This window comes from Canis lupus, chromosome 30, assembly GCF_011100685.1.
Source record: "Canis lupus familiaris isolate Mischka breed German Shepherd chromosome 30, alternate assembly UU_Cfam_GSD_1.0, whole genome shotgun sequence".
NCBI lineage: Eukaryota > Metazoa > Chordata > Mammalia > Carnivora > Canidae > Canis > Canis lupus.
The window spans coordinates 24,361,017-24,387,997 of NC_049251.1; the positions used below are offsets into that span (position 1 = coordinate 24,361,017).

Sequence of the window (26,981 nt, forward strand, 5' to 3'; positions counted from 1 at the left end):
GCTTCCCTCTGTCTCTCTGTCTCTGTCTCTCTCTCTTGTCTCTCGTGAATAAATAAATAAAATCTTAAGAAAAAACGAAAAAGCAGTAGGCGGAAAAAAAGAAACCACACAACTCGTTGTCATGACAACCAAACGGGTCTTGAAAACCCCGCCAATCGGCCTGCGGGGCTGCCCGCCGCCTGGCCAATAGGAAGAGCACGGCGCGGGGCCGGCCGCCCAATGGGGGCGCGAGCGGCGCGGCATTTGAATCCCGTCACCGGCGACCTCGCGCAGGGCCCCAGCGGTGCGGGCCGGAGTGCGGGCGGGAGTGCGGGCCGGCGGCGGCGCGGCAGCTGGTGTCCTCCCGGGCCGGGCTGGCCTCCCTGCCTGCCCCTTCCTTCCTTCGCACATGGCGCTGCTCCGACGCCCGACGGTGAGTGCGCCCGGCCGGGCCGCGGGGGGCTCGGGCCGCGCCTCCGGCCTCCCCCTCCCTCTGCGCGGGGCCTCTTGGTCCCAACGGGCCCGGCTCTCGGCTTCTGCCCGCCCCCCTGCGCCCCGGTCGGCTGCCCTCTTGGCGGCGTCCGCGCCGGGGCCCCGCTTCCTCCGGCGGGGGGTGAGGACGGTGTAGGCGGCCCAGGGAGGCGGCAGCTGTCAAGTGAGCCTCTGCAGCGCTGCCCTTGGGCCCCGCGAGCGACCCCCGAGCGCTCTTTGTTGCCAGAGGGCTCTGTGGGACTCCTGGCCAGCTAAGGGGTGGCGCGGGGGCGGGGGCGGAGGGGGGAGGCCTGCAAGAGACGCTTAAGTAGTAAACGGTTCCGATTGGGCAACAGGCGTGGCTGCTTTTCGGGTTTTTCACATTTCGCCTTGCACACGTTTCCCATTTATTTCTGCCCACGAAGTCTTCCAGGCTAAGTTCACTAACATATGCGTTTGTCACTTGAAAAAAAAAATAATTTCTTTAATCAAGGGTAATAGAGATTTTTGCATATAATTGGGGACAGTAGGGCAGAGATAAAGATGGGTCCAGATTAGTTTGTTTCTTCTTTTTTTTGCATATAATTGATTTGCATATAATTGATATTTTGCATATAATTGATATTTTGCATATAATTGGGGACAGTAGGGCAGAGATAAAGGTCCAGATTAGTTTGTTTCTTCTTTTTTTGCATATAATTGATTTGCATATAATTGATATTTTGCATATAACTGATATTTTGCATATAATTGGGGACAGTAGGGCAGAGATAAAGAAGGGTCCAGATTAGTTTGTTTCTTCTTTTTTTTTTGATAATAAATTTATTTTTTATTGGTGTTCAATTTGCCAACATACAGAATAACAACACCCAGTGCTCATCCCGTCAAGTGCCCCCCTCAGTGCCCGCCACCCAGTCACCCCCACCCCCCGCCCTCCTCCCCTTCCACCACCCCTACCTACCTAGTTCGTTTCCCAGAGTTAGGAGTCTTCCATGTTCTGTAGTTTGTTTCATTTTTGCAAAAACTCCCAAGTGTTAATGGTGTTTTGAATGTTTTTGTTTTTGTTTATTGCCTGTGGGCTTGATTTGTATCTAAGTCTACTTTTCCTTTGCTGAAAAAAATAGAGGGCCCTGACACACCTGAGTTCCATCCTCCTGGCTGTAAGGCTAGTTTAAAAGCTGCCAGTTTTCCTCTCCAGATGGCTTTAAACTAAGATTAGTTTAAAGGCTTCAACCCATAAGCATTAACATTTCAAACACTTTTTATTTTTTTTTTTAAAAAAGATTTTATTTATTTATTCATGAGAGACAACAGAGAGAGGGGCAGAGACACAGGCAGAGGGAGAAGCAGGCCCCATGCAGGGAGCCCAACGTGGGACTCGATCCCAGGTCTCCAGGATCACATCCGAAGGCAGCGCTAAACCCGCTGGGCCACCCGGGCTGCCTCAAACACTTTTTAAAATTGGCAGTTACTGCTGGAAAAAAAACCTCAACAGTGTGCTTTTGAGAATCCTAATAAGTTGTACACATTGAGTATTAAGGATCTAAGTTGAACTGACAAGTAATTTTTGTCTCATCCGTCCCATAAAGTTCTTTCATTGTCAAATTCTTTCTGTTCAGGGAAGGCTTGAATTTTCCCTTGCCCCTCGGCCTACCCTGGTAGGTCCATTCTGTCTATCCCTGTAGATCCACTCACACCCCACTGAGAGATTTTTTTTTTTAAGCATTAGGACCCACAGTTCTCAGGGGTAGGACATGCAGTTTTTTTCCTCATGAAATGTTTATCACTGCTATAATAAACTTTTTTATATGAATTGTTGTTTTTTTTTTCTAGCAGGCTCTGTTTCTAAGCATATTCTGTCTAAAGTATGTTAAGGACAACTTATAATTTTTTTATTTCATATCATTTCAACTTTCTGAATTTGAGAGTAAAACTATTTTACCTGTGAAAACGATAACAGCACAATATTATAACAAATAAAAATATGATTTTACTCACAACCTCAGTGCCCTAAACATCTACTTATAAGAGAATCCATGCAATGGCAACCTCATTTTAAAAGGCATTATCTCTAAATATCATGTGTCTAGGAGCACTTCTTCTTTGTAGAATGGCATAAGAATCAAAGCTAGTTTAGGTTTTAAACATCTGGACCTACTATAGGATTAGCATTTAAATAGTGTATTAATTGTACTTGTTATTAATCTCTCTAAAGAAAAGTTTTGCTGTTAGTGAGAGCTTGCATGTAAGGTAGAGAGGCAGAGGGAGAGAGAATCTTAAACAGTAGAATCTACCCAGCACAGAGTGGGGTGGGGGAGGGGGGTGGGGAGGTCTGGCTGGATCTCACAACCCAGAGAGCAGGACATGAGGTGAAATCATGAGTAGGATTCTTTTTTTTAAGATTTTATCTATTCATGAGAGAGAGAGGGAGAGAGGCAGAGACACAGGCAGAGGGAGAAGCAGGCTCCACACAAGAAGCCCGACGTGGGACTCGATCCCGGGTCTCCAGGATCATGCCCTTGGCTGAAGGGGGCACCAAACCGCTGAGCCACCCGGGCTGAGTAGGATTCTTAACTGACTGAGCCACTCTAAAGGATGGGATTATTTATTTTACAGATAAAGTAGATAAGTGATTTGCCTAATTTCAAGTGACATGATCAATCACAAATGGTATTTTTAAACTTTGTAAAAAATGTATCTTTTCCCTCTCACAAATAGGTCACTGCATATTCACCTTCCCAAATTCTACATTTGGGTATCAGACATTAGCAGAGTAGTGTATGTTGTCTCAATTTGTCATTAACTCTCTGTTTTTTTTAGGTGTCCACTGATTTGGAGAATGTTGACACTGGAGTTAATTCTAAAGCTAAAAGTCATGTGACAATCAGACGGGCAGTTTTAGAAGAAATTGGAAATAGAGTTACAACCAGAGCCACACAAGTAGCTAAGGTAACAGCCATGAGGACCGTACATGTGCACACTAGGCTGATTGTGTATAGCTCTGAAGAGCAACACTGGCTGTCTTGCCCTATTTACATTTCTTTTCCTTGTAGAAAGCTCAGAACACCAAAATACCTGTTCAACTCACCAAAACAAATGTCAACAAACAACTGAAACCTACTGCTTCTGTGAAACCAGTACAGATGGAAATGTTGGCTCCAAAGGTAGGATGCTTTGTATTTACGAACGTACAAAGTAGCTTGTTTTTGGCTAGACTGCAGGGGTGCCTTTATCATTGCTGCAACCTTTTTTTTTTTTTTTTTTTTAAGATTTTATTAATTTATTTGAGAGACAGAGAGAGAGATTGTGAACAGGGGGAGGGGCAGAGGGAGAGAGAGAGGCAAACTCCCTGTTGAACAGGGGATCCAGCACAGGGCTCGATCCCAGGACCTGATTGCATGGGATCCCAGGACCTGATAGCTCATGACCTGAGCTAAAAGCATCTATTTAACTGAATGAACCACCCAGGTGCCCAATCACCTCAACTTTTGTAGAATATTCATAACTAGAGCTCTACTTTGAAAACAGCAGTGTACAAATTGAACATACGCATCCTTTTAATGATGATACCTTACTATAATGCTTTAACTTTGAATAACAAAGTTAATCACCTTGGTACTCAAATAAATTTAGTGTTCTCAGAGTGAAATGTGGTAGGTTTTATGATCCATTATAAGAATGAACTTGCCAATGAAGCCTGGGGAATCTCACAGTTCATGTAGTATAGGTAAGGTAATGCCCAAATTCTGTGTTGATAAATTGTGGGTCTGTGACTGGTTAGCTCAACTGGAATTAGAATGCTAATGGACCTATTGGCCTGTAATTATAGGACAGGCACTATTGTGCTGAGAATATAATAATAACTACCTTGATCTTTCCAGCTCTTTCTCTGTATGTGTATGTGTGTGTGTATGTATGTACATTTATTTATTTAATATATAATATATATTATATATAATATATTAATTATATATTATATATAATATAATATATATAATTACATTAATAATATCCATAACATAGTTTGAAAATTTTCAAAATAGCACATTGGACATATTCAAGAAATATATATATTGAGCACTTACTATACACACCCAGTAGTGTTAAGGCTGCTGAAGAGATTTCTTGCCTTGAGGAGACTATCCGGAAGGGGCCTATGTACCTGAAATTAGTAGTTCTGGGGAATGATGCCAGATGCCCCTGGGCAATGGATGATTGAGCATCAAATGTCTGGAGTAGATGGAAGCACCATCCTTCAGAACATACTTCTATGGGAGGAGAGAACACTAAGGGATGGAGTGGTTGGGGGAAACTTCATGGAATGAGTAGGATTTTTAAGGTTAGAGATGATGCTGACAGGAAAGAGCACTTTTTTGGTGGAACAAAGCACAATAGGAATCAAGGCACCAAAGCAGAAATAAGCTTTTTTTTTTTTTTTTTTTTTTAAGATTTTATTTACTTATTCATGAGAGACTACACACAGAGAGAGAGAAAGGCAGAGACACAGGCAGAGGGAGAAGCAGGCTCCACGCAGGGAGCCCAATGTGGAACTCGATCCCAGGTCTCCAGGATCACACCCTGGGCCCAAGGCAGGAGCTAAACCGCTGAGCCACCCAGGGATGCCCCAGAAATAAGCTTATAATCTTGTCCTCTGGAGAAGGAGTCAGAACACCTAAGCTGGATCAGAAGGTTTGTGTGAATAAGCAGAACATAGAAGTCGAGAAGGTCACAGTTGGATTTGAAGGCTTTGGAATTCGGATTTTATCCCATTAGGCAATGAGGAGCCTGTAGAAAGTTTGAGAAGGTGGGAAATGATGAAAGCTGTGTAGGCTGGCCATGGGAGGGCCATAAATTAGGACGTATTGCAGTTGTCCAAGCAGGAGCTGATGAGGGTCTTGAACTAGCCTGGATCTCCCCTAAGCACTCATCCATATACCCCTATCTATAAAGGTGCTAGAAACAACATGGAATGTGTTGGGGTGTACCAACTCCTTCCAGGGACAGCCTCCTGTATTATAAGGAATTATTGGGCTGTGTTATTTGCAGAGGAAGAAGAAGACCCTTAAGCACTTGTATATTTAAGAAACCATTTATTCAGTAAGGTAAAGAAATGGGAAAGTCAGGAAAGGGAGGTGGTTCTGGGGACAACATCTCACTTGGCTTTAGATTTGTTGAGGTAACAAACACCCACGGGGAATGGCAGTCAGAAATACGCCAACAACATCTGAAGGAGAGGGCGGACTTGGGAGCTTTCTACTTACAGGTGATGGTTGCACGCATGTTGCTGTTCTAAAGCCAGGACAGTGCGTCCAATGAAGAACTAAAGCTAAAGCTCACAATCCTGAAGATTGACCTTCCTTTCACGAGCCTTTCCTTGGAGGTTTCTAGTGATATCCTGAATGCCAAACCCAAAGCAGCTTTTCAGCTCTAACCTCTTGTATGTTTGTTTGTTTGTTTTTTTAAGATGTTATTATTTATTCATGAGAGGGAGAGACACAGGCAGACAGAGAAGCACAGCTCTGACCTCTTGACCCTTATGCAACATTTGATACGGGTGACTGTGGTTCCTGCTACATGTCCGGAAAGTGATTTGGCAGTGTATTTCAAAAGGTTATTCTCCATACCCAGCAAATCTGGTTTTAAAATTTATCCTGAGAAAATTATTAGAGGCACACCAGGGATTTTTAAATAGTGCTGCAATGAATATCTCTTATATAATAGAGAAATATTAGAAAATTGGTTAAAGCTATCTATTTAAATTCAAGTATAATTAACATACAGTGTTATGTTTCATGTGTTCCACATAGTACAGCAATCCTGTCCATCAATCACTGCTCACCATGATAAGTATACCCTTAATCCCCTTAACCGAATTCAGCATTCCCTCTACCCAACTCCCCTATGGCAACCACTGGTTTGTTCTCTATATTTAAGAGCCTGATTTTTTATTTTTCGGTTTGTCTCCTCTTCTTCTTCTTCTTCTTCTTTTTTTTTTTTTAAGTTTGTTTGTTTAGGTATGTAATCTCTACACCCAACATGGGGCTTGAACTCACAACCCTGAGGTCAAGAGTCACATGCTTTTCTGACTGAGCCAGCCAGGTGCCCTTCTCTTTTTTTTAATTGTTTGCTTCATAAAATCTGCTTATGAGTGAAATTGTATGGTGTTTGTCTTTCTCTGTCTGGCTTATTTTGTTTAGCATTAGACCCTCTAGATCCATCCATGTTGTTGCAAATGGCAACATTTCATTCTTCTTTTTTTTAGAGGCTAAGTAATATTCCATTATACACATACACACACACCACATCTATCACCTGTGGATGGATGCTCGGGTTGCTTCCATATCTTGGCCATTGTAAATGATGTTGCAGTAAACATAGGGGTGCATATATCTTCTCAAATTAGTATATTTCATCTTCTTTTTTTTTTTTTTTTTTTAAATTTTTTTATTTATTTATGATAGTCACACAGAGAGAGAGAGAGAGAGAGGCAGAGACATAGGCAGAAGGAGAAGCAGGCTCCATGCACCGGGAGCCCGACGTGGGATTCGATCCCGGGTCTCCAGGATCGCGCCCTGGGCCAAAGGCAGGCGCCAAACCGCTGCGCCACCCAGGGATCCCAGTATATTTCATCTTCTTTGAGTAAATACCCATAGTAGAATTATCAGAGCAGCTTAAATCCATTTAGTGAAATACATTGACTATTAATATCATGCTTTAGTAGAAAGATGTCAAAATGCATGTTACATTAGTGGAAAAATCAGATTATAACACAATAGATGCAGTACAACCCCAAATTTCCTTTTGTTTTCTTTTTTTAAAGATTATTTGTTTATTAATTTTTCTGAGAGAGATTGTATGTGGGGTGGGAGGAGGCAGGGGATGGAGGAGGGAGGGCAGAGAGAGAGAGAGAATCTTAAGCAGACTCCATGCCCAGTGCAGAGCTTGATTCCATGATCCTGAGATGTCACGACCTGAGCCGAAATCAAGAGTTGGATGCTTAACTGACCGAGCCACCCAGGCTCCTCTGATTTGCTTTTAAAAGTGTGTAAAGTGTGCATTTTCTTTGAGGGGAGGAGGAGCAGAGGAAGAGAGGATCTTAAGCAGGCTCCACACCCATTGTAGAGCTTGATCTTACAACCCTGAGATCCTGACCTGGCCGAAATCAAGAGTCGAAATCAAGAGTCAGATACTTAACTGACTGAGCCACCCAGGTGTCCCTAAAAGTGTGCGTTTATATGCAAAATTTGATGGTAGTTATTTTTGAGTATTATGTTGGGCATAAGATTCATTTTCTTCTTTAAAATTTTTGGATTTTTCACTCTAAGTATATATTACCCTTCCAATCAGAGAGGAAGGGAAAAAGACATATTAGAAGAAAAAAAAGAAGAAAAAAACCCCAAAAAACAAAAAAGAACCAAAAATGTTATGAACAAAACAAAGGAGAGATTTCCTCCTGTGACTTCTGCAACTCCACTCTTTCTGAATTAACTCTGCATTTCCTTGGTGACTCTTTGCTTTGGCTTCCTGATAAAATTGAGGCCACAGTGTTTGAGATAAAGAGTTATGGACCTGTAACTCCGTTCATATAAATATCACTTCCATGGCTGAACTGTGCTGCTCATTTTAGAAGACATCAGGGATTAATGAACAATAATTACTTCCAATTCAAATATGCTTTTCTGGGGGATCCCTGGCTGGCTCAGCGGTTTGGCGCCTGCTTTCGGCCCAGGGCGTGGTCCTGGAGTCTCAGGATCGAGTCCTGTGCTGGGTTTCCTGCATGGAGCCTGCTTCTCCCTCTGCCTGTGTCTCTGCCTCTCTCTCTCTTTCTCTGTGTCTCTCATGAATAAATAAATAAAATCTTAAAAAAAACAAAACAAAAAAAAAAACAAATATTCTTTTCTCTGAGAAATGCAGGACAGAAGAGATCCACAGTTTAGGGAGAGCTCCTCATCCTGACAGATGAGACCCTCTGCTTGCTTGGCTCTGCTCAGCCATATGGCTTTTACTTTGTCATCTGTTCTATCTGCAGTCATTGCTGCTCCTTTATAGCTGGTCCCTGGAGATGTGGAAATACCAGTTGAGCACAGGGTTCTAGCAGCAATGAGCCCTGGAAAATTTATAAGCCCTGTGCTCATGAAAGCAGATGTTCCCAGCCAAATCCACTTACTATACTCTGCAAAACTAGGGGCAAGTCTTATTCTTTGTACCGTATGAAGCAACTGAATCACAAAGGACTCTGGCTGAGAACTTGAAATGGTTTCAGCCATTCACAGATGTTTGCAGAAGCAGATTATCCTGCAATTTTTGGAGAAAACAGTGTTTTTGTTATTTTTTGCTGACCAGTTTGGTTTTGGCAAACACTGAGTTTTTGTGGGAAAGGAAGGAGAAGGTTTTTTTACTAGTCCCCTTGTTTCCTGGGCACTGGAGAAATCAGGTGAATGAACTACCAGCTCTTTCCTCAAGGAGCCCCCAGTCAAATGGAGAAATGTCATCATATGCATTATAATAGGCTGTAGCAGAGATGGATGTAGACTTAGGAGAGGTGCTGGGGAGTCAGAGCTAGAAATTCAGATGAAGTTTTAGATTTACAGATTTAATCTAAGCACTAAATTCAGTGATAGTTGTGGGGCGCTCTGATTAAATGGGGGCCCACCAAATGTATGGTGTCCCAATTGGGTGGAGGCCAGCGGTGTGAGTGGTAAAAGAATTCACCCACAGCAGAACAAGAGAGAAAGTCATTGAATACACCACTAGGGAGCAGTGGGCAGGACAGCAAAGGAGAGACTGTCTGCCAGAAGATTGTGGTGAGGGGACACAGTTCATAGGGTGGAATGAAGGAGTATGGGAATGTATGGAATCTTCCCGTTTTGGGTAATCTTCAAAACTATGCATGGATGTAATTGGTCAGTTAGGGCCTGTGCCTATTTCGAGGTAGTTTGCTTAATGAGCCTGTTTGCATTCAGCTGGGTAGTCACTGTGAGCCCCTTTCCTTTGATCAAGTTTCACTGCTCAAGCGTGTTGCCTAAAAGTGCCTCAACAGTAGTCATTATTCAACTAGGAGAATGTTTTATGGCTAACCATCCCTAATACAAAAACTACATATAAAAGGGAAATAAGGGATCCCTGGGTGGCGCAGTGGTTTGGCGCCTGCCTTTGGCCCAGGGCGCGATCCTGGAGATTCGGGATCGAATCCCATGTCGGGCTCCCGGTGCATGGAGGCTGCTTCTCCCTCTGTCTCTGTCTCTCTCTCTCTCTCTCTCTCTCTCTCTGTGTGTGTGACTATCATAAATAAATAAAAATTAAATTAAAAAAAAAGGGAAATAAGGACACCTCGTCACATATTTTTTAAAAAAAGAGTGCCTTTTATTTTTAATCACCCAAGAAACAGTCATAACAAAGCAAAATACCCAGAAATACATGTTGGGGGAGTGCCTGCCACTGAGTATCTGCCTTTGGCTCAGGTCCTGGGATGAGTCCTGCATTGGGCTCCCCATGGGGAGCCTGCTTCTCCCTCTGTCTGTGTCTCTGCCTCTCTCTGTGTGCCTCTCATGAGTAAATAAATAAAATCTTAAAAAAAAAAAAAAAAAAAACCCTCAAGTACATAGAATAGAAAAAGTCATTTTATTTTTACTACTCTTTCTACCTTCCAAATTCCATTTCACTGTGTTCCCTAAAGCTATTCCCAGTGAATGATTTTGCCTTTCTACAATTGTGTATGTGCCTCTGTATGTACAAGTACGCATTTATTGCTACAAATCATGAGCTATCTAATTGGAAGCAACAGTTTTTCTGGGAGTCCTTTCTTGTTGCACTTAATTGACATTATTATAAACTTAGTAAAAAAAGGAAGTCTGGTTGCGAAAAACTTGCACAAATGCTTACATGTTTGCATATTAATAATAGTATATTCTATCAACAAACCCAGCTTAGTAGTAGTAGGAGAATTTCAGTAGCCTATGCTCAGAGACTCCACCCTGCTCCTGACCAAACAAGAGCTCTCAAGTTCAGCAAAAACTCACATCTTTGTTATTTCTGATATGACTTTTCAGTTGTCTCTGATAACCAACAGAACTCATTCATTAATCTAACTTGAAGGTTTTTATTCTCAGATCACTTTTGTCATTCAAAAGTTTGTGATGGTTAACTAGCTAATGAAGCTTTTAGTCTTGCATGCAGCAGGCACTGGACAGAGGATTGCATAATTGTCCCGTAGGGCTTAGGCTACTACCTGCACAGACAGTGGGGTCTTAGGAAGGATTTTATAATAATTAAATTATTTTGGAGCCCAAAAGGAATGCTTTTAAGAAATTCTAAATTAGGGGTGCCTGGCTGGGCATTCGGTTAAGCATCTGCCTTGGGCTCAGGTCATGATCTCAGGGTCCTGGGATCAAGCCCCTTATCAGGCTCCCTGCTCCTCGGGGAGTATGTTTATCCCTCTCCCTCCCCCATCCCCAAACCCCCCTCCATCACCACTCCTGCTCTCACTCTTGCTCTCTTTCTGTCTCAAATAAATAAATAAAATCTTTAAAAAATAATTCTAAATTAAGGGCCAGAGCAATTATCCATGTCTTTTCCTGCTGGCTTTGGGATATGGCTAAACTCAGGTATACTTCAGAATAGACACAGGGTAAACATTTCAAGCTACTAAGGCAGTACACATGGCACATGACTATAACCTCTGCCTCTTTAAACCAGGCTACCCAGTACTGACTGTACTTCCGGGGGACAGTGATGATGCTTATCCTTGAAACAAACTTATCCTTGAACTTAACCTAGCTGTATGTGCTCATTAAAATACACATCTGACTCTAGTCACTCTTTTTTTTTTAAAAAAGATTCTAAGTGATTTCTATACCCAACATGGGGCTCAAACCCACAACCCCGAGATCAAGAGTTGCTTGCTCTACCAGCTGAGGCAGCCAGGTGCCTCTGATTCTCGCCACTCTTGCTCATTTCCTTTAGTGGGTTCACTTCCCTTCGGGTAAAATCTAAACTCCTCACTTGGGTTTTCACTCACCTTTCCAGCCCATCTTCTCACACATCATACACTAGCGCCTGCCATCCCAAATCACATATGCTTCCCAGAATGGCCTTTATCTCTTGGCTTCCTCTGGGACTTTGTACGCGCATATCTTTTGCCTACTCATTTTCCTTAAGAGCCTATCCTCTGTGGTAACCTTATCTAGGTTTTTCCCTGGTGCCCCAAGTAGCTCATATTCATCTGAGTTCGTTGAGGTTCTTAAGTTGTTGAATAAATGGCATGTATACCTGCATGACTCTTGCTCCTCTGGCCCTCCCTCAGCTGGAGAACTCTGATGTAGGAGGGAAGGGTTGGTTTTGAACTACTATACATATTTTGCTGCTGCTCTTTCATCCTTCTCTAAGCCTGGAAACTATCATCACAGAGCTTTAATGTTAATTAAAATTGTTGTTTATTATACAGCCTTCTCTTTCTGTATTTTATTTCTTTAATCCATAGTCTTTATAGCCTTGCAGTCTTGTTAGGTTTTACTTTGAGAAGTACCTTTTATTCTTTTAAAAAGTAATGGGTTATTTATACTTCATTATTAAACACTTGTTTTAACTTACTTTATAAATTTTTAATTTGTGTGATTTTTTTTTTATAGTCACCCAGTCAGCATAAGAAAATACTGGGTGTGTACTTCCTTGGTTTCTGCTTCCTTCTATTTTATTCATAGGCCAGAATGTGCTTTCCTGCTTTTAAATTGCCAGTTTCTCAGTTTAGAATAAATTAGTTTGTGAGAGGAAATCTGCATACTCCGAGAAGAGGCTCCAGCTGAAGTGAACTATCAGCTCTAAGAGTTTCTGCACCCAGGTGTCTAAGTTTCTTTGACTCAAATATTTACTGAGTGCCTACTATGTGTGAGGGATGATATAGGTATTTCAGAGGCTGAAGGGGACAAAATCAGTTTAAATAAATGTATTATTTATTTATAAAGGTATTGGTAAATTTATCTATCTATTTATTTATTTATTTACTTGTTTATTTATTTTAAAATATTTTATTTATTCATGAGGGACAGAAAGAGAGGCAGAGACACAGGCAGAGGGAGAAGCAGACTCCATGCAGGGAGCCCGATGTGGGACTCGATCCCAGGACTCCGGGATCATGCCTTGGGCCAAAGGCAGCTGCTCAACTGCTGAGCCACCCAGGCATCCCGTAAATGTATTTATTTATAAATATCATTTCCTACCTCTTCTATCTCTATAAGCTCTATAGAGCTGGCAGTCTAGCAGAGATAGAAAATAATACACGTCATACATAGTAAACTCTGTAATATGTTAGAAGGTTATAGGTTCTCTGGGGATAAACACAGAGAAATGACATGTGTGAAGTGGGGAAATAGGTGGCAGATGGTAATTTGAAATAGGGGTCAGGATAGACCTAATTGAGAAGGTTGCATTTAAACAAAACTGGAAGACGGTGAGAGAATTGCCCATGAGGGTGCAGGGACAAAAATGCGAGCATTGTTGGAAGAGGGAGCACTCTTGTGGTCAGGGAGGCTGCCGTGAGGCAAACCCAGGGGAGAGAAATAGGAGACAGGTCAGCAGAGGAAGAGGGCCAAGCTAGATCATGCAGGCCCTCAGGCCACCTTGAGGACTTCTGGTTTTCTCTTGGAGTAAAATCTGAGGATTGTATACAGAGGAGTATATCTCTAAAAACTTCATCTACTACATCTTGAATTCCTCATGTCTTACTGTGAAATTTATTGTTTTGGCTTTCACATATTTTAACAATGCGTATGATACTCTTAAACCTGTTGACTCTGCGCATATGTGGCCATGATTAACGATTCAGGCTCCTGCCGATGTAGTGGTATGTGCACTTTAATTCGTTCACGTAGGGTCCTCCGCCGGCCCTGGAGGAGATCTCCATGAAGGAAGAGAACCTCTGCCAAGCTTTCTCTGATGCCTTGCTCTGCAAAATTGAGGACATTGATCAAGAGGACTGGGAAAACCCTCAGCTCTGCAGTGACTATGTTAAGGATATCTACCAGTATCTACGGCAGCTTGAGGTGAGCGCGCCTTTTGTGCTTTGACTATGGAATGTGGAATCTACCCACAGCTGGGAAGGAAATGAGGTCTGTTTTTTTTTTTTTTTTTAAGATTTTATTTATTTATTCATGAGAGAGAGAGAGAGACACAGGCAGAGGGAGAAGCAGGCTCCATGCAGGGAGCCCGACGCGGGACTTGATCCCGAGTCTCCAGGATCTTCACCCTGGGCTGAAGGCGGCACCAAACCGCTGAGCCACCCCGGCTGCCCTGAGGTCAGCTTTTTAAACTTTTAATTCTGCCAACAGGTTCTGCAGTCCATAAATCCACACTTCTTAGATGGAAGAGAGATAAACGGACGCATGCGTGCCATCCTGGTGGACTGGCTGGTGCAAGTCCACTCCAAGTTTAGGCTGCTGCAGGAGACTCTGTACATGTGCATCGCCCTCATGGACCGATTTTTACAGGTAAGTGTGGCTTCGGGGACATTGTACCAGTGGCTCACTGTAATTGCATTTATGCAACACCAGAGGGTGATAACCTGGAAGAAAAGATCAAAAGCCACTTTGTGAGAAACCGAGGAACTTGAGGTGCTAGAAGAGGAAGGAGCCAGGTGTGTCCAACCTCTGGTGACGCTGACTAGTGCTAGGCATTTCTGCTGGCTCAGCCTTCCATGGAGTGCTGGGGGCAGGGAGGTCAACGCTGCATGGCCAGTCTTTCTTCAAAGGAAACATAGCAGCAAGAGGTCTGAAAGTCAACCGGAAGCCTGTGGTGCCTGCGGGCACTGGTTTCTCAGGCCTGCTTACGGGATTTCCCTGTAGCTTATAGTTTGGTACTCCTTGGTGTTAAGTTTTCTCATCTGAAAAATGAGGATTTTAGCTAGAGAATATTGCAGTTTCCAGGCAACTGTGACATGACTGGGGAAAAGAGAGGACGCAGAATTATTTAAGAAGGATATGTGTGGGGAGTGTACTGAGAACGGAAGCTCTGAAGTGGAAGAATGTCAGAAATTAAGCTGAGAGGTGGAAGTGATCATCAAAATAGTTATCAAATGCAGACACAAAACACTGATCAAAAAAACAAAAAAAACAAAAAAACCCCACTGATCAGTTAGAAGAAATGCCAGACATTAAGCACACTAGTGTGCTATCCACCAGCCAGTAGCCCTGCAGATAAGGATTTATTAAAGTCAACATTTAGGATACAGTTCAGGTATAAATTCACAGTAATAATTGTGTTTATTATAATAATGACTCTGAGATACTGCAAAATCCTATGAAAGCATAGATTCAGTGGTTTACATTATACATTCCTCATGGGGTAGGAGAGTAGTTAATTTTAAGTAGATTTTCATTAAGAGTTGAAGCAAGGAAAGCAAATTCCCCTTAAAAAAAAATTAAGGGAAACACTTATACCATGAACTGTGATTTTCCCCAACTTTGAATCTTTTTCCAATGTTCTTTAGGCTGAATAATGAATGCACTTTTGGTAAGGATTAAGAAAGTGTTTGAGAGATCCCCTTCCTCATCCCTAGGTATCCATTATTTTATCCTGCTTTGGGGCTTGGCCTCATCTTGAGGCAGACATGTTGAATGCCGGGTGGGGCTTCACCCAGACTCAAGCCGGGATGACGGGGCTGGAGCACAGACCAGGAGATTGGTTCTTAGGCATAATCTATATACCCAATGTGGGGCTCAAACCCACAACCCCGAGATCAAGTCACACACTCCACCGACTGAGCCAGCCAAGTGCCCCTGATGGTACTTGGTATTAACGTGTAGGTTACCTGTGCTTGTAAGAGGGATGCAAGCAGAGACGATGTGTGCTTCTCTGGGATGTGGTCCCCTCTCACTTTCCAGAGCCCCAGAGGCCCAGTCCTCTCGTTAGATAGGACTTTTGACACGTTCATCTTCAATTAGGTTCAGCTGGTTTCTCGTAAGAAGCTTCAGCTGGTTGGGATTACAGCTCTGCTCTTGGCTTCCAAGTATGAGGAGATGTTTTCTCCAAATATTGAAGACTTCGTTTACATCACAGACAATGCTTATACCAGTTCCCAGATCCGAGAAATGGAAACACTGATTTTGAAAGAACTGAAATTTGAGCTGGGTCGACCTTTGCCACTGCATTTCTTAAGACGGGCATCAAAAGCTGGGGAGGTAAGTGCCTCCAGTCCATACCAGACTTTATTTTGCTGCTTGTTGTCTTATCCTAGAAACATTGATCCAATTAAAAGACAACTTAGGCATTTATAGGAAACATCTTTTCAATAAGTTCTAATGCATATCTCTCAGTTCTTAAGAGAAAAGACCTCATGCTCTGTGTTAGTAACACACTGTGGAATTAGGGCAGTTGCTGAGCAGGACTGGAGAGTTGAGTGGATTTGAACTCCTAGGCCTTCACCTAGGATTTTGCAAGAGGGTGATAGTAACCATGCTTCTCATTGTCCTTGGCTGTTCTTTTGTAGGTTGATGTGGAACAGCATACTTTAGCCAAATATTTCATGGAGCTGACTCTCATCGACTATGACATGGTGCATTATCACCCTTCAAAGGTGGCAGCGGCTGCTTCCTGCCTGTCCCAAAAGATTCTGGGCCAAGGAAAATGGGTAAGTGTTGGGTTAAGAAATTAGGTTATATTTCCCGCCCTCTTGATATGAAAGGCCTTAGCATTTTCACAACACTATCCTTGAAGCAGTTGTTAAAACCCAGAGGCCTAAAAGAAGGCTGCTTGGAATGCTTCAGATGGAGACTGAGTAATCACGTCATGGCACCAAGTGTGCTTAGAGTTGTGAAGACTGAGGAAGGCCACCAATGACTTGTGTGCTAACATTTCTGGGATCTTTGGTTAAGTGAAACAAACAAGTTGTCAAGCATATATGACAAAGCAAGGCCAAGGCCTGACTGATTTCGCCAGTAAAGATAAAAGGAGCCACTTTTAGATTCATATAAGTAGCCAAAGCTGCCAGCAATCTGGGTCCTTATCTCACACACCAAAAAAGGGACCAGATGACTGCAGTGTGAGTCCTGGGATACCCTTCTGTGGTCGAGCAAATTCTAGACTGCCACTAAGCAGTCTTATAGTCTGTAGATGTACCCCAAGAGCGACAGGATGGAAGCCTCATCAGAAGCCAGGTGTTAAGAAACAGTTTTGTAATAGCCTCTTGGCGGGGAGATCCGGAAGGGAATGGGAGCAGCTCCTCCCACGCCTCCATCCTCTGCTGTTCCAGGAGGATCACAAAACATTTTGCCGAGACAATATAAGCTGTGGTTCAGGCCTTTGCCTGGGTGGCCCTATGTGGATACACGCAAGATTGCCAGGGCACCATAGCAGAGCTGTTCCTCTACACAAGTGTATACGTTTGACATTTTATATAAGATAGAAGGGGAATAAGAGAGAGAGTGTATGTGTGCTTATGTATTTTCTAATTTTTCAAAAACTACATGTAGACCAGAAACTAATGAAAATCATACCTGTGGGATTGAGAGGGAACAGTGTAGTAAGCTGATGATGAGAACAGGACTTCTGGTTGTAACTTTTTAGTAATTGTGTACAATATAATGTAACTTTTTTGGCTTTTGAACAATATGAGTGTTGATGCAAAACTCTAAATGGAATCAAGCAGAAACAACAATGTCACTATATATCAAATTGGTAACAGAACACAGGGAAGAATTAATTCAAATAACTTTTAAAGGCAATATTCTAACTGTGCATCCTTAGTGGTATGTGGTTAGGCAAATCAAAGAACTAAAAAATGTAACATGTTTAAAGTTTACTTAGGAGATATATTGTTAATAATAATCTGTTATTATAATTGTGAAACTTTTTATGAATATTACAGAATAAAGCAAACATTCAGGTTACCAAAGACTAAAATTTTCACCATAAGAAGAGAGATAATATATTATTAACAATTGAAAACAAAAGGAAAACCCTGTAACATTAAATCTGTTTTGGAAATATGAGTAAACTAGTAATGACAGGAACCGGAAACAATGATAGCCACGTAGCAATGCACATATGTAGTGCCCACATCTTGGATACTAAATGCCATAACCCACTAGGAACTAGGCATCCCTGGAGAAACACTAATATCAGGCCTGTGGCAGAGGAAGCACAAGGTGAGCCTAGGTCAATTTTTTTGTGTGTGTGGGTTTTGTTTTGTTTTCTTGTTTTTTGCCTAGATCAATTTGTAATAGATACCAAGCAAATTCTCAAAGATCAATGGGGCACATTAAAAGGACATTAGGGAAAAAAAAAAAAAAGGACATTAGGAACTGGCTTGAAAGAGCTCTTACTAAATCTGAGGTTTTTTCTTTTTAAATTTAATTTTGTCTTTTAAGATTTTATTTATTCATGAAAGATTCACAGAGAGAGGGAGAGACATAAGTAGACGAAGAATCAGACTCCCCACAGGGAGCCTGGTGTGGGACTCAATCCTGGGACCCCGCGATCACAACCTGAGCTGAAGGCAGATGCTCAACCAGTGAGTCACGCAGGTGCTCCTAAATCTGAACTTTAAAAAGAATAGGGACAGTAATAGATTGTAACGCATTTTTATAAATCCATGTGTTTATAATGTTACAAAAGAAAGAATGGAAGAGGGGGCCTTTTTTTTTTTTCTTAAATCAGTAGAATAACAGCTGATTAAGACAGAAAGAATGGTAGAGTTAGAAATCAAATTGTAGGGGTGCCTGGGTGGCTCAGTCGATTAAGGTCTAGTCTTGATCTCAGGGTCCTGGGATTGAGCCCCATATCCGGGTCTCTGCTCCATGGGGCGTCTGCTTCTCCTTTTCCCCTACTTGCTCTCCCCCCCCTTTTTTTTTAAACATTTTATTTATTCATGAGAGACACCCCCCCCCCACACACACACACACAGAGAGAGAGAGAGAGTCAGAGACACATCCATGGGAGGGAGAAGCAGGCTCCATGCAGGGAGCCTGACGTGGGACTCGATCCTGGGTCTCCAGGATCACACCCTGGGCTGAAGGCGGCACTAAATCGCTGAGCCACCTGGGCTGCCCTCCCTTTCAAATAAATAAATAAAATAAAATAAAAAATCGAATTATAACTCCTAATGCAATAACCAATTCAAGCAAGAATCAACTGATGCTTAAGGTGAAATAGTTTTGGAGAACAAGATTCACATGGTCTCAAAATATCCCCCCCACAGATCTATAGTAATTCTGAAGAAAAACCATGCCTCTGTGATAGAGCGGTCTGGCACTTACCACCTTAACCTGGTAATCAAGCTTGGCATCACCGGTGGTAGGACCTCTTGACTTGACTGGTCTTCTGGTGCAGTAGGATGTATAGATGATCGCCTATATGAAATTCATACCCAAAATGTTTGACATGAATCCAATTGTCAGGAAACACTGAGATTTAAAATGTGGGACACTTTTTTTTTAAGATTGTTTGATTGATTGATTAGAGAGAGAGAGATAAAGAGTGAGCATGAGGAGGGGAGAGGGGCAAAGGGAAAGGGAGAAGCAGACTACCCCCCTAAGAAGGGAGCCTGACGTGGGGCTTGATTCTAGGACCCTGAGATCACAACTCAAGCCAAAGGCAGCCGCTCAATTGACTGAGCCACCCAGGTACCCCAAAATGTGGGACATTCTAAAAGTAACTGGCCTGGATCCTTCAAACAAGTTGTCATGTCAAGCCAAGAAAATAGGAGTCATTTTTTTAAATTAAAAAAAAAAAATTCAGATACACTTCATGTACCTTGGTTGGCCTGGATTCAGAAAGGAAAATCTGTAGAAGATATTTTTGGAACTATGGGAGAAATTTGAGTATGGACTATGTACTAGATGATAGTGTGGAAATGTTGATGTTTTTTCTGTGATAATGATTTGTGGCTAGATAGGAAAATACTTCTTTTTTTTTTTTTTTTGAAGATTTTATTTATTTATTCATGACAAACGCACAGAGAGAGAGAGGCAGAGACACAGGCAGAGGGAGAAGCAGGCCCCATACAGGGAGCCCGATGTGGGACTCTATCCCAGGACTCCAGGATCACGCCCTGGGCTGAAGGCAGGCGCTAAACCGCTGAGCCACCCAGGGATCCCCGGAAAATACCTCTTAGGGATGTTTCTGAAACATTTAGAAGTGATGTGTCATGGTGTCTGCAACTCCTGTTCAAATGGTTCAAAAATTGTACGTGAATACATACATACACAATATTTGCTGAACCATTTGCAATTTAGTTGCAGACACCATGATAAAGTGGCAAAATGTTAAATATAAATGAATCTACACAAAGGATAAACAGACGTTCATTATAATATTTCAGTTTTTCTGTGCATTTGAAATTTTTTGAAATTAAAAACAAAGCTGCTAGTACATGAATGATACATGGTCCTGATATGATAACAGTGACTCATTTTAGCTCAATTACTTTACTCTTAGACCTGCCTTCCTTGGGCTCTAAAACTATTAACTATAGGTCTCCCTGTTTTCTGGGAATTGATTTCAAAAGACCAGAAGTTGTGTTATTTGAGAATTACTCCTACTACTACTACTACTACTTCTTCTTTTTAAGATTTTATTTATTAGAGAGAGTGAGTGAGAGAGAGGAGTAGAGGGAAAAGCAGAAGCAGACTCTTCACTAAGCAGGGAACCCAACGTGGAGCTGGATCCCTGGACCCTGGGGTCATGATCTGAGCCAAAGGCAGAGGCTTAACTGAATGAACCATTCAGGCGCCCCTATTCTTGCTTCATTCTTTTTCTTTAAACTATTTAAGATTAAGATTAAATTGTGATTTATTTTCCCAATTACATTGTGCATATGACACAGATGTACTTTAGCCTTTAGAATTTTATCACAGAACTGAAATAAAGTCAGGCTACAGACACTTACACACTTTACACATAGGTGATAGGTCTTATTATCAAACAGGAACTATCCTGTTGCTTGATTTTTGTTCTCTGGGAGCCTAGGTCACAAGGCTGGGGGTAGAGGCTTCTCTGTTCTCCAGTGCTTACGTACACAGGGCCAAACAAGAATTCCAGGTAATCTTAGTTCTTCTGAATTTCATAGATTTGACTGCCACTTGTGGCCCATATTTCTTAGTTCTGAACCTCTTTCCCTGACAGTATGGATATCTGGACTCTTGAGCTCCCCACCAGCCACTGCCCAGTAGGGCTTTGATGAGGGGTGGGTAACACGTGAGAACTGCTAGTCCCAGGTTCTGCCATTCCTGTGAAGCAGGCATTCCTTTGTTGGGTTTTGTTTTTACTCTGTCCTACTTTCCATCCCTTTTCAGTGTGGTGATAGAGGTTAGCATGCAAGTTTTGTTACTTGGAGGAGCCTACATACCTGTGCAACCTTCTTAAAAAATGATATAGGACCTTTGACACTTGATTTAGCTGAAGCTGTACATCGTCTTCCTTTAGTCTCGCTCAGAGCCAAAGTCATCTGGCATTTACTGGCTGCTTTGCTGGCAGCATGATAGTGTTTAGGGCTGTTACTGAATTTTCAAAAGGTAAGAATATAGTTTTACAGCTTTTATGTAAGTGATAAGTGATGTCAGCATGTATAAGCCGTGCTTTTCTAAAGAAGTGAAGCCTTTATCTTGCCCCTACTCTTTGCGTTGTGTTCCAGAACTTAAAGCAGCAGTATTATACTGGATACACAGAGAATGAACTATTGGAAGTCATGCAGCACATGGCCAAAAATGTAGTGAAAGTCAATGAAAACTTAACGAAATTCATCGTAAGTACTCCTTCCTAAACTGTGGAAAGCATTAGATTATGGGTTTTGTGAATGAGGGTATGTGTATGTATGTGTTTGTGTTTTCATGTAATACTGGCATATGTGAGAATCTGTTTTAGCACAAACTCTTTTTCAGTACAGCAGGGGATGGAGCATACTGATATACCCCAAAAGCAGACTTTCTTTAAAACACGGTAGCTAGGCTGTGTCCAGGCCCAGTGTAGGCAGCCAGCCAGGCATTCAGTGCGTTTAGCCATGCTCATCCTTGCATCCTGGGGACAGCACTCAGGAGTCAGGGGAGGTGCTCACCATGACATCTGGAACACCCCGAAGGGCCCTGTGGAAGGCTGGGGTATTCAGGACCCCTGTTCGGGACCTTTTGGGACAATGACCAGAAGGCACCTGAATTGCAAGCATGATGAAGGAGGAGGAGGGGCAAGAAATCTATTCAGAGAGCTTCCCGGGATATCTGTGGAGTCAGACAGATTGGGTGCTGTCCTGTGCTTGTGTGACAGAAAATCACTAGGGATCTGGTGACAAAGAGCCAGCATCTGTGCCAAGTGTCCTCACAACCTGATTCACTTCCTTGCGTGAGCTTTCTGCATAGCTCAGCACACCGTGGAAGTGGAACGTGTTTTCAGGCCTGAGGGTGTTGTCTGGGATCTGCTGAGCACTGGTTGCCACTTGCTTTTATTGCCAGTTACTGCTCCCATCCTGGCAGACCTGTTATGTCCTGATGGTACTTAGGTATGACAAACACGGCTCCCACCTCCCACCCCTCTGGCCACATAGGAGAGAAAGCCTCCTCCTTGGACCTTGACATCGTTTATGCCTCCACCACCTGTGCTACCAGCTGGGCTCTATCTGTTGCTGGGCACAGAAGGAAATTGTCAGGTGCCAGACATTATGACCTCAGACTATTTGCTGGCTTCAGTGATGCGGCATCTTCAATTGGAGATTGTGGGTCTGGCCCTTATGTACTTGGGAGTTAGACTAGGAATGAGGTATAAGGTGGGGGTCCTGATGTGTGACCTAATCACAGATGACTTCTGCAGGCCATCAAGAATAAGTATGCAAGCAGCAAACTCCTGAAGATCAGCACAATTCCTCAGCTGAACTCAAAAGCCATCCAAGAGCTTGCCTCGCCTCTGATGGGACGGTCGTAGGCTGCCGTGGCCCTGGGGGGAGAATGCTTCGTCCGTGCACTTTGTCTTACTGATTTGGAACTCTTCACTTTGTATATAGTCCTCTGGTCTATTTCATGAAAAATTTTCTTAGACCTATTTTCTAAGTGTATATTGAGGAAAAATAAAGCTATTAATTTTTCTTAAGGTATCCTGTGTGTATTTATTTGTGTTTTATACTGAATAAAGTCAGCAGAAGCTTACTCTAACTTCTTTTTTGAGATATTATGAATAGCATGAATTGAAAATGGGAGGATAACCATGACAATTGTCTTTCTAGAACCTACTCAACTATCTTATCCTATACAGGAACACCTGGCTCACTGGAGTGAGGGCAACCTGAATTGCAAGGAGGAACCCTCATAATGTGTCTCTGTCTCAAAGGCACAGTGGGGACCAGGAACGTCGTCCTAAAGGCCAACATTGGATAACGAAAATGGCCTGCAACACCTTGTTAGAGTTGAAGGTTGGAATGCATTTTCCTATTTAAGCTAATGTCATAGGTTATTGTTTGTTACTTATTTTTTGGCAGGCAGTCAATCACATTTGACATTCTCCGGCAGCCCGGGTGGCTCAGAGGTTTAGCGCCGCCTTCAGCCCAGGGTGTGATCCTGGAGTCCTGGGATCAAGTCCCACGTCAGGCTCCCTGCATGGAGCCTGCTTCTCCCTCTGCCTGTGTCTCTGCCTCTCTCTCTCCCTCCCTCTCTCTCTCTCTCTCTCTCTCTCTCTCTCTCTCTCTCTCTCGGACTCTCTCATGAATAAATAAAAACAAAACAAAACAAAACAAAAAAACCATTATTCTCTAAGGGGGAATGCATTCTCAGTCATAAATGAGTGCCTTATGGCAACAACTTCCCAAAGTATTAGTTCAATACATGTTAATTGCTTTTTGAGAGAAAGGAGCAGCTAGTCAAATACATTTGGGAAACATTGCAAACTCACATTAAGATTCATAAAGGCTCTGAAGCTTTGCAGTAAACTAACTCCGCCTTCCCCCAAGGGAGAGTGTGATAAAAGCTGCCTTCTGTGTGACAGTGAGGTCTGCAGGTGCTGGTTCTGTGACTCACCTGTGGCTTGTGACTGTCCCAGGAGGAGAGCCTGGGTGGCTCCAGCGAGGGCTCGCTCCCCACCTCTCTCCCTAGGCAGGTCTGGGCCACCTATGCAAGTGCTGAGCACTTGGAGGAACCAGGAATCTGTATATATTGAAGTCCTGGTGTAAGGTTTTCTAAGTATCCCTTGTTGAGTGAGGCTTGTTCCCATGGCACCCTTACACTGACTTGGGTCACACATGTGAATAGTAATGAAGTGAGACCACGCAGGGAGCTTTCCTGGCTCTGAAAAGCAAAGTTATTTCCCAGGGATGTGTGTGCTCCAACTTCTCATCAAGAAGGGGATGGGTTTTGTGGGAATATTTTATAGCTTATTGCATATTTTGCTTAGTTAAATATTAAATACACTGACTCAGGAAATTCATACTTCCAGGATGTCATAAAAAAAAGACCTTTAAGATACTTCCTTATGTGCCACGGCAGGCACCCAAAAGTAAAGTGTTATAAATGTGAGAGAAGCTGTAAAAGTAGGAATCATAATATCATAAAAACACCGAATTCGAAAATGAGATGATGTAACCACAGTTTGAAGAGCACACATCCTGAAGCTGGATTCCATGGGTTTGAGTCAACTTGACAGCTGTGTGGAGCTGTTTCTGTAAAATGGGGCTAAGAGCATCTCCCTCATAGTGCTGAAGTACTGGGTAAGATATGGCCAGCCCTGAGCAGTGTCTGGATATGCCCCAGTGTTAGTGGCTATTAGTTGAAGGATCTTGGAAAGAGACGGACTCTGGGCATTCAAAGATATGTTAGACACCGTGCTTGCCCATCGAAGGAGTTTGCAAATTTAAAGCTATTGAGTCCTATTTGTGAGGTTTTCTTCCTTTTTAAAAAAATTGTTGATTCTTGCTTTTTGAGAAAAAGAGAATTGGAAATTGAAAGGTTGACATTAGCCTATCAAACTCCTTGGTACTAGCTGGATTGAAGACAAAAATGAAAAGCATGGGCCTTGGGGTCAGATCAAGGGTCAAATGATGGTTCCTCTACTTACAAGCTCCGTGACCTTGGGCAAGGTAGTGAACTGTACTGAGCCTTTCATTGCTAAGTGGTCTTAGCCTAGGCCATGCCTGTCAGAGGGGGCAGGTACAGGACTGGAGGATGGAAAGGTGTGAAGTAACTGGTAAGAGTGAAACTCCTAAGTTCAGGAGCAGCTGTGAAGGCCAGCTAGGCCTCGGGAGAGACCCAACACGAGGCAGGAAAGGGAGCGAGCAGATGTTGCAGAATGGCTTCCGCTCTCTGACCATAAAAGTGAAGGGTACCAGGAACATCATTAGGTTCTCCACTGAAGATGCGTCCTGTGCGTACTGCATTCCTGAGACCATGCTAAAAGCAGCAAGTAGAGGCAGGGGCCCTTAGTCTGCCCAGCTCCACTCGGGAGGTCTGCGGAGTCTGGAGGGAGTCCAGAAGAGAAAAAATTGGGATTTTCTGTAAGCCTCGCTCTGTGGCACGCAAGCCAGCGAGATCATCAGTTACGTGGGCAGTTACAGGATTACGTGGTGGCCGGGTTGTCTCGCTCTTGTTCTTGTGGACATCGCTGCCTGGAAGGAGACATGCCTGAAGGGGAAGATCTCTCCCTGGTGCCCTGGCAAGCTGCTCTCTGGGAGGCTAATTCTCCCAGCAAGAGACTCCCAGCTTCCCTGGCAGTGAGGCCATGTGAGTAAGTTCTGGCCACTAGAATATGAGTGGACATGGTGTGTGGACTTTGCAAGGAATGTTCTTTGTGTTTTTTTTTTTTGTTTTTTTTTTTTGATTTTTTTCAGATCTGAGAGAGAATGAGTTTGGGGAAGGGCTGAGGGAGAGGGAGAAGCAGACTTCCTGCCTGGCAGTAGGTGGGGTACATGGGGGCAGGACTGGGGCTGTTCTTGCTGCCTTTGTGGATGTTAGACTCAGTGTCTGTGCTGTCACCTAGAGCCTGAGGGGTCCCAGTTACACGTCAGATTAAAGGCCAGTCATTAAATTAAAAGCAGCCGAGACTGATTTTTTCCCTCAGGGAGTTTTTTTTTTTTTTTTTTAATGCATAACATTAGGAAAACTAGGTAAAGCCAATAATTTTTGTTCTGAGTGTAGCTGGCACACAATGCCTCAGTAGTTTCAGGCATACAACTCAGGGATTTGACAATTTGATACGTTCTGCTGTGTTCACAAGTGGAGCTACCCTCTGTCTCCTCACATCACTGTTACAGTGTCACTGACTGTATTCCCTACACTGTGCCTTCTATTCCGATAAGGGACTCATTCCATGACCAGAAGCCTCGATCTCCCATGCCCCCTCACCCATTTTGCCCTTCCCCCGACCCCCTCCCCTCTGCCAACCACCAGTTCTCTGTATTTATAAATCTGATTCTGTTTTTTGTTCATTCTTTTTTTTTCCTAGATTGTACTTACGAATGGGATCACATGGTATTTGTCTTTCTCAGCCTTATTTCACTTAGCATCGTACCCTCTAGGTCTATCCCTGTTGTCTCAAGTGGCATGATCTCATCCTTTTTTATGAACACATTTTTATTTAAGGAATTTCACAAGTGATTCCTTCCACTGCCCAAGGCCACCTTGGTTCCTCCACAGCCTGAGTTAACACTTAACCTCAAGAGAGACCTTTTCAAAATAACCTATGCTTAATTCAGGTTGTCCTGTCATTCGGCCCCAAATGGTTTTATTTTTTCTTAAATTTTATTTATTTTAGAGAAAGAGTTTGGGGGAGGGCAGGGGCAGCAGAGGGGGAGGGACAAGCAGACTGTGCTCAGCACAGAGCCTGACATGGGGCTCAATCTCACGACTCTGAGATCATGACCGGAGACGAAATCAAGAGTCGGCTGGCTGTGCACCCGACTCAGGACTCAGCCACCCAGGCGCCTTGGAACCAAAACAGGCTTTAAACATTGGGTGTTACTGTTCTGTTCTTGAACACACACAATTAAGTGGCTTACTTTGTTCCAAGTTCAGATACTATTTTTCCCTCATTTGTAACCCTTGATGATTTTTCCCCTTGGGCTCGGGAATCTTGGAATGACTAAAAGGGTCAAACCCTACTTTCCTAATAGCTTCAGAAAGGCTAAGGCAAGGAGGAGAAGAGGCAGAGAAGTGACAGTCTCCCTCCGAGGACCACTGCCTCACCGATGGTCCCGTTTCCAACTTCTCCCTATTTCTGTCCTGAATGATGCACTGGCCTGCCAGGCTCCCTTCACAAAGTGCCACACTGGGGGGGCAGAGATGTGTCGTCTCCCAGCTGCGGAAGCCTGAAGTTCAAGATCTGCGTTCCTTCTGAGGGCTGCGAGGGAAGCTCATCTTGGCTCCTCTGTCCGTGCCGAGTCCAAGTGCCTTCACCAGAACACCAGGTATATTGGAGAAGGGCCTACCCCAATGACTTCATTTTATCTCTGTAAAGACTCTATTTCCAAATAAGGTCATATTGCGGGGCCTAGGGGTTAGGGCTTCAACGTATCTTTTTTGGGGGGGAGGAGGGTTGAGAGACACAATTCAACCTGTAACAAATGTCACAAAGGAGCA

At 43.2% G+C, this 26,981-nt stretch overlaps 1 protein-coding gene and 1 long non-coding RNA gene across 2 annotated transcripts; one reads left to right on the forward strand and one right to left on the reverse strand.

Annotated features, from left to right (window-relative positions):
- The first annotated feature begins 264 nt into the window (after nucleotides 1-264).
- On the forward strand, nucleotides 265-22,507 carry CCNB2 (cyclin B2). Its single transcript, NM_001313810.1, is given in 9 exon segments — nucleotides 265-412; nucleotides 3,271-3,399; nucleotides 3,504-3,614; nucleotides 13,317-13,487; nucleotides 13,773-13,931; nucleotides 15,384-15,620; nucleotides 15,929-16,069; nucleotides 21,071-21,181; nucleotides 22,237-22,507. Coding segments are annotated over 9 exon segments (1,194 nt in total). The 5' UTR covers nucleotides 265-388; the 3' UTR covers nucleotides 22,348-22,507.
- Nucleotides 16,934-23,578, reverse strand: LOC119866902. Its single transcript, XR_005381716.1, has 3 exons — nucleotides 23,433-23,578; nucleotides 18,696-18,788; nucleotides 16,934-17,068 (listed from the first exon to the last, which is right to left on the reverse strand). It is a non-coding gene; the product is annotated as an uncharacterized LOC119866902 (long non-coding RNA).
- Between the last annotated feature and the right edge of the window lie 3,403 nt (nucleotides 23,579-26,981).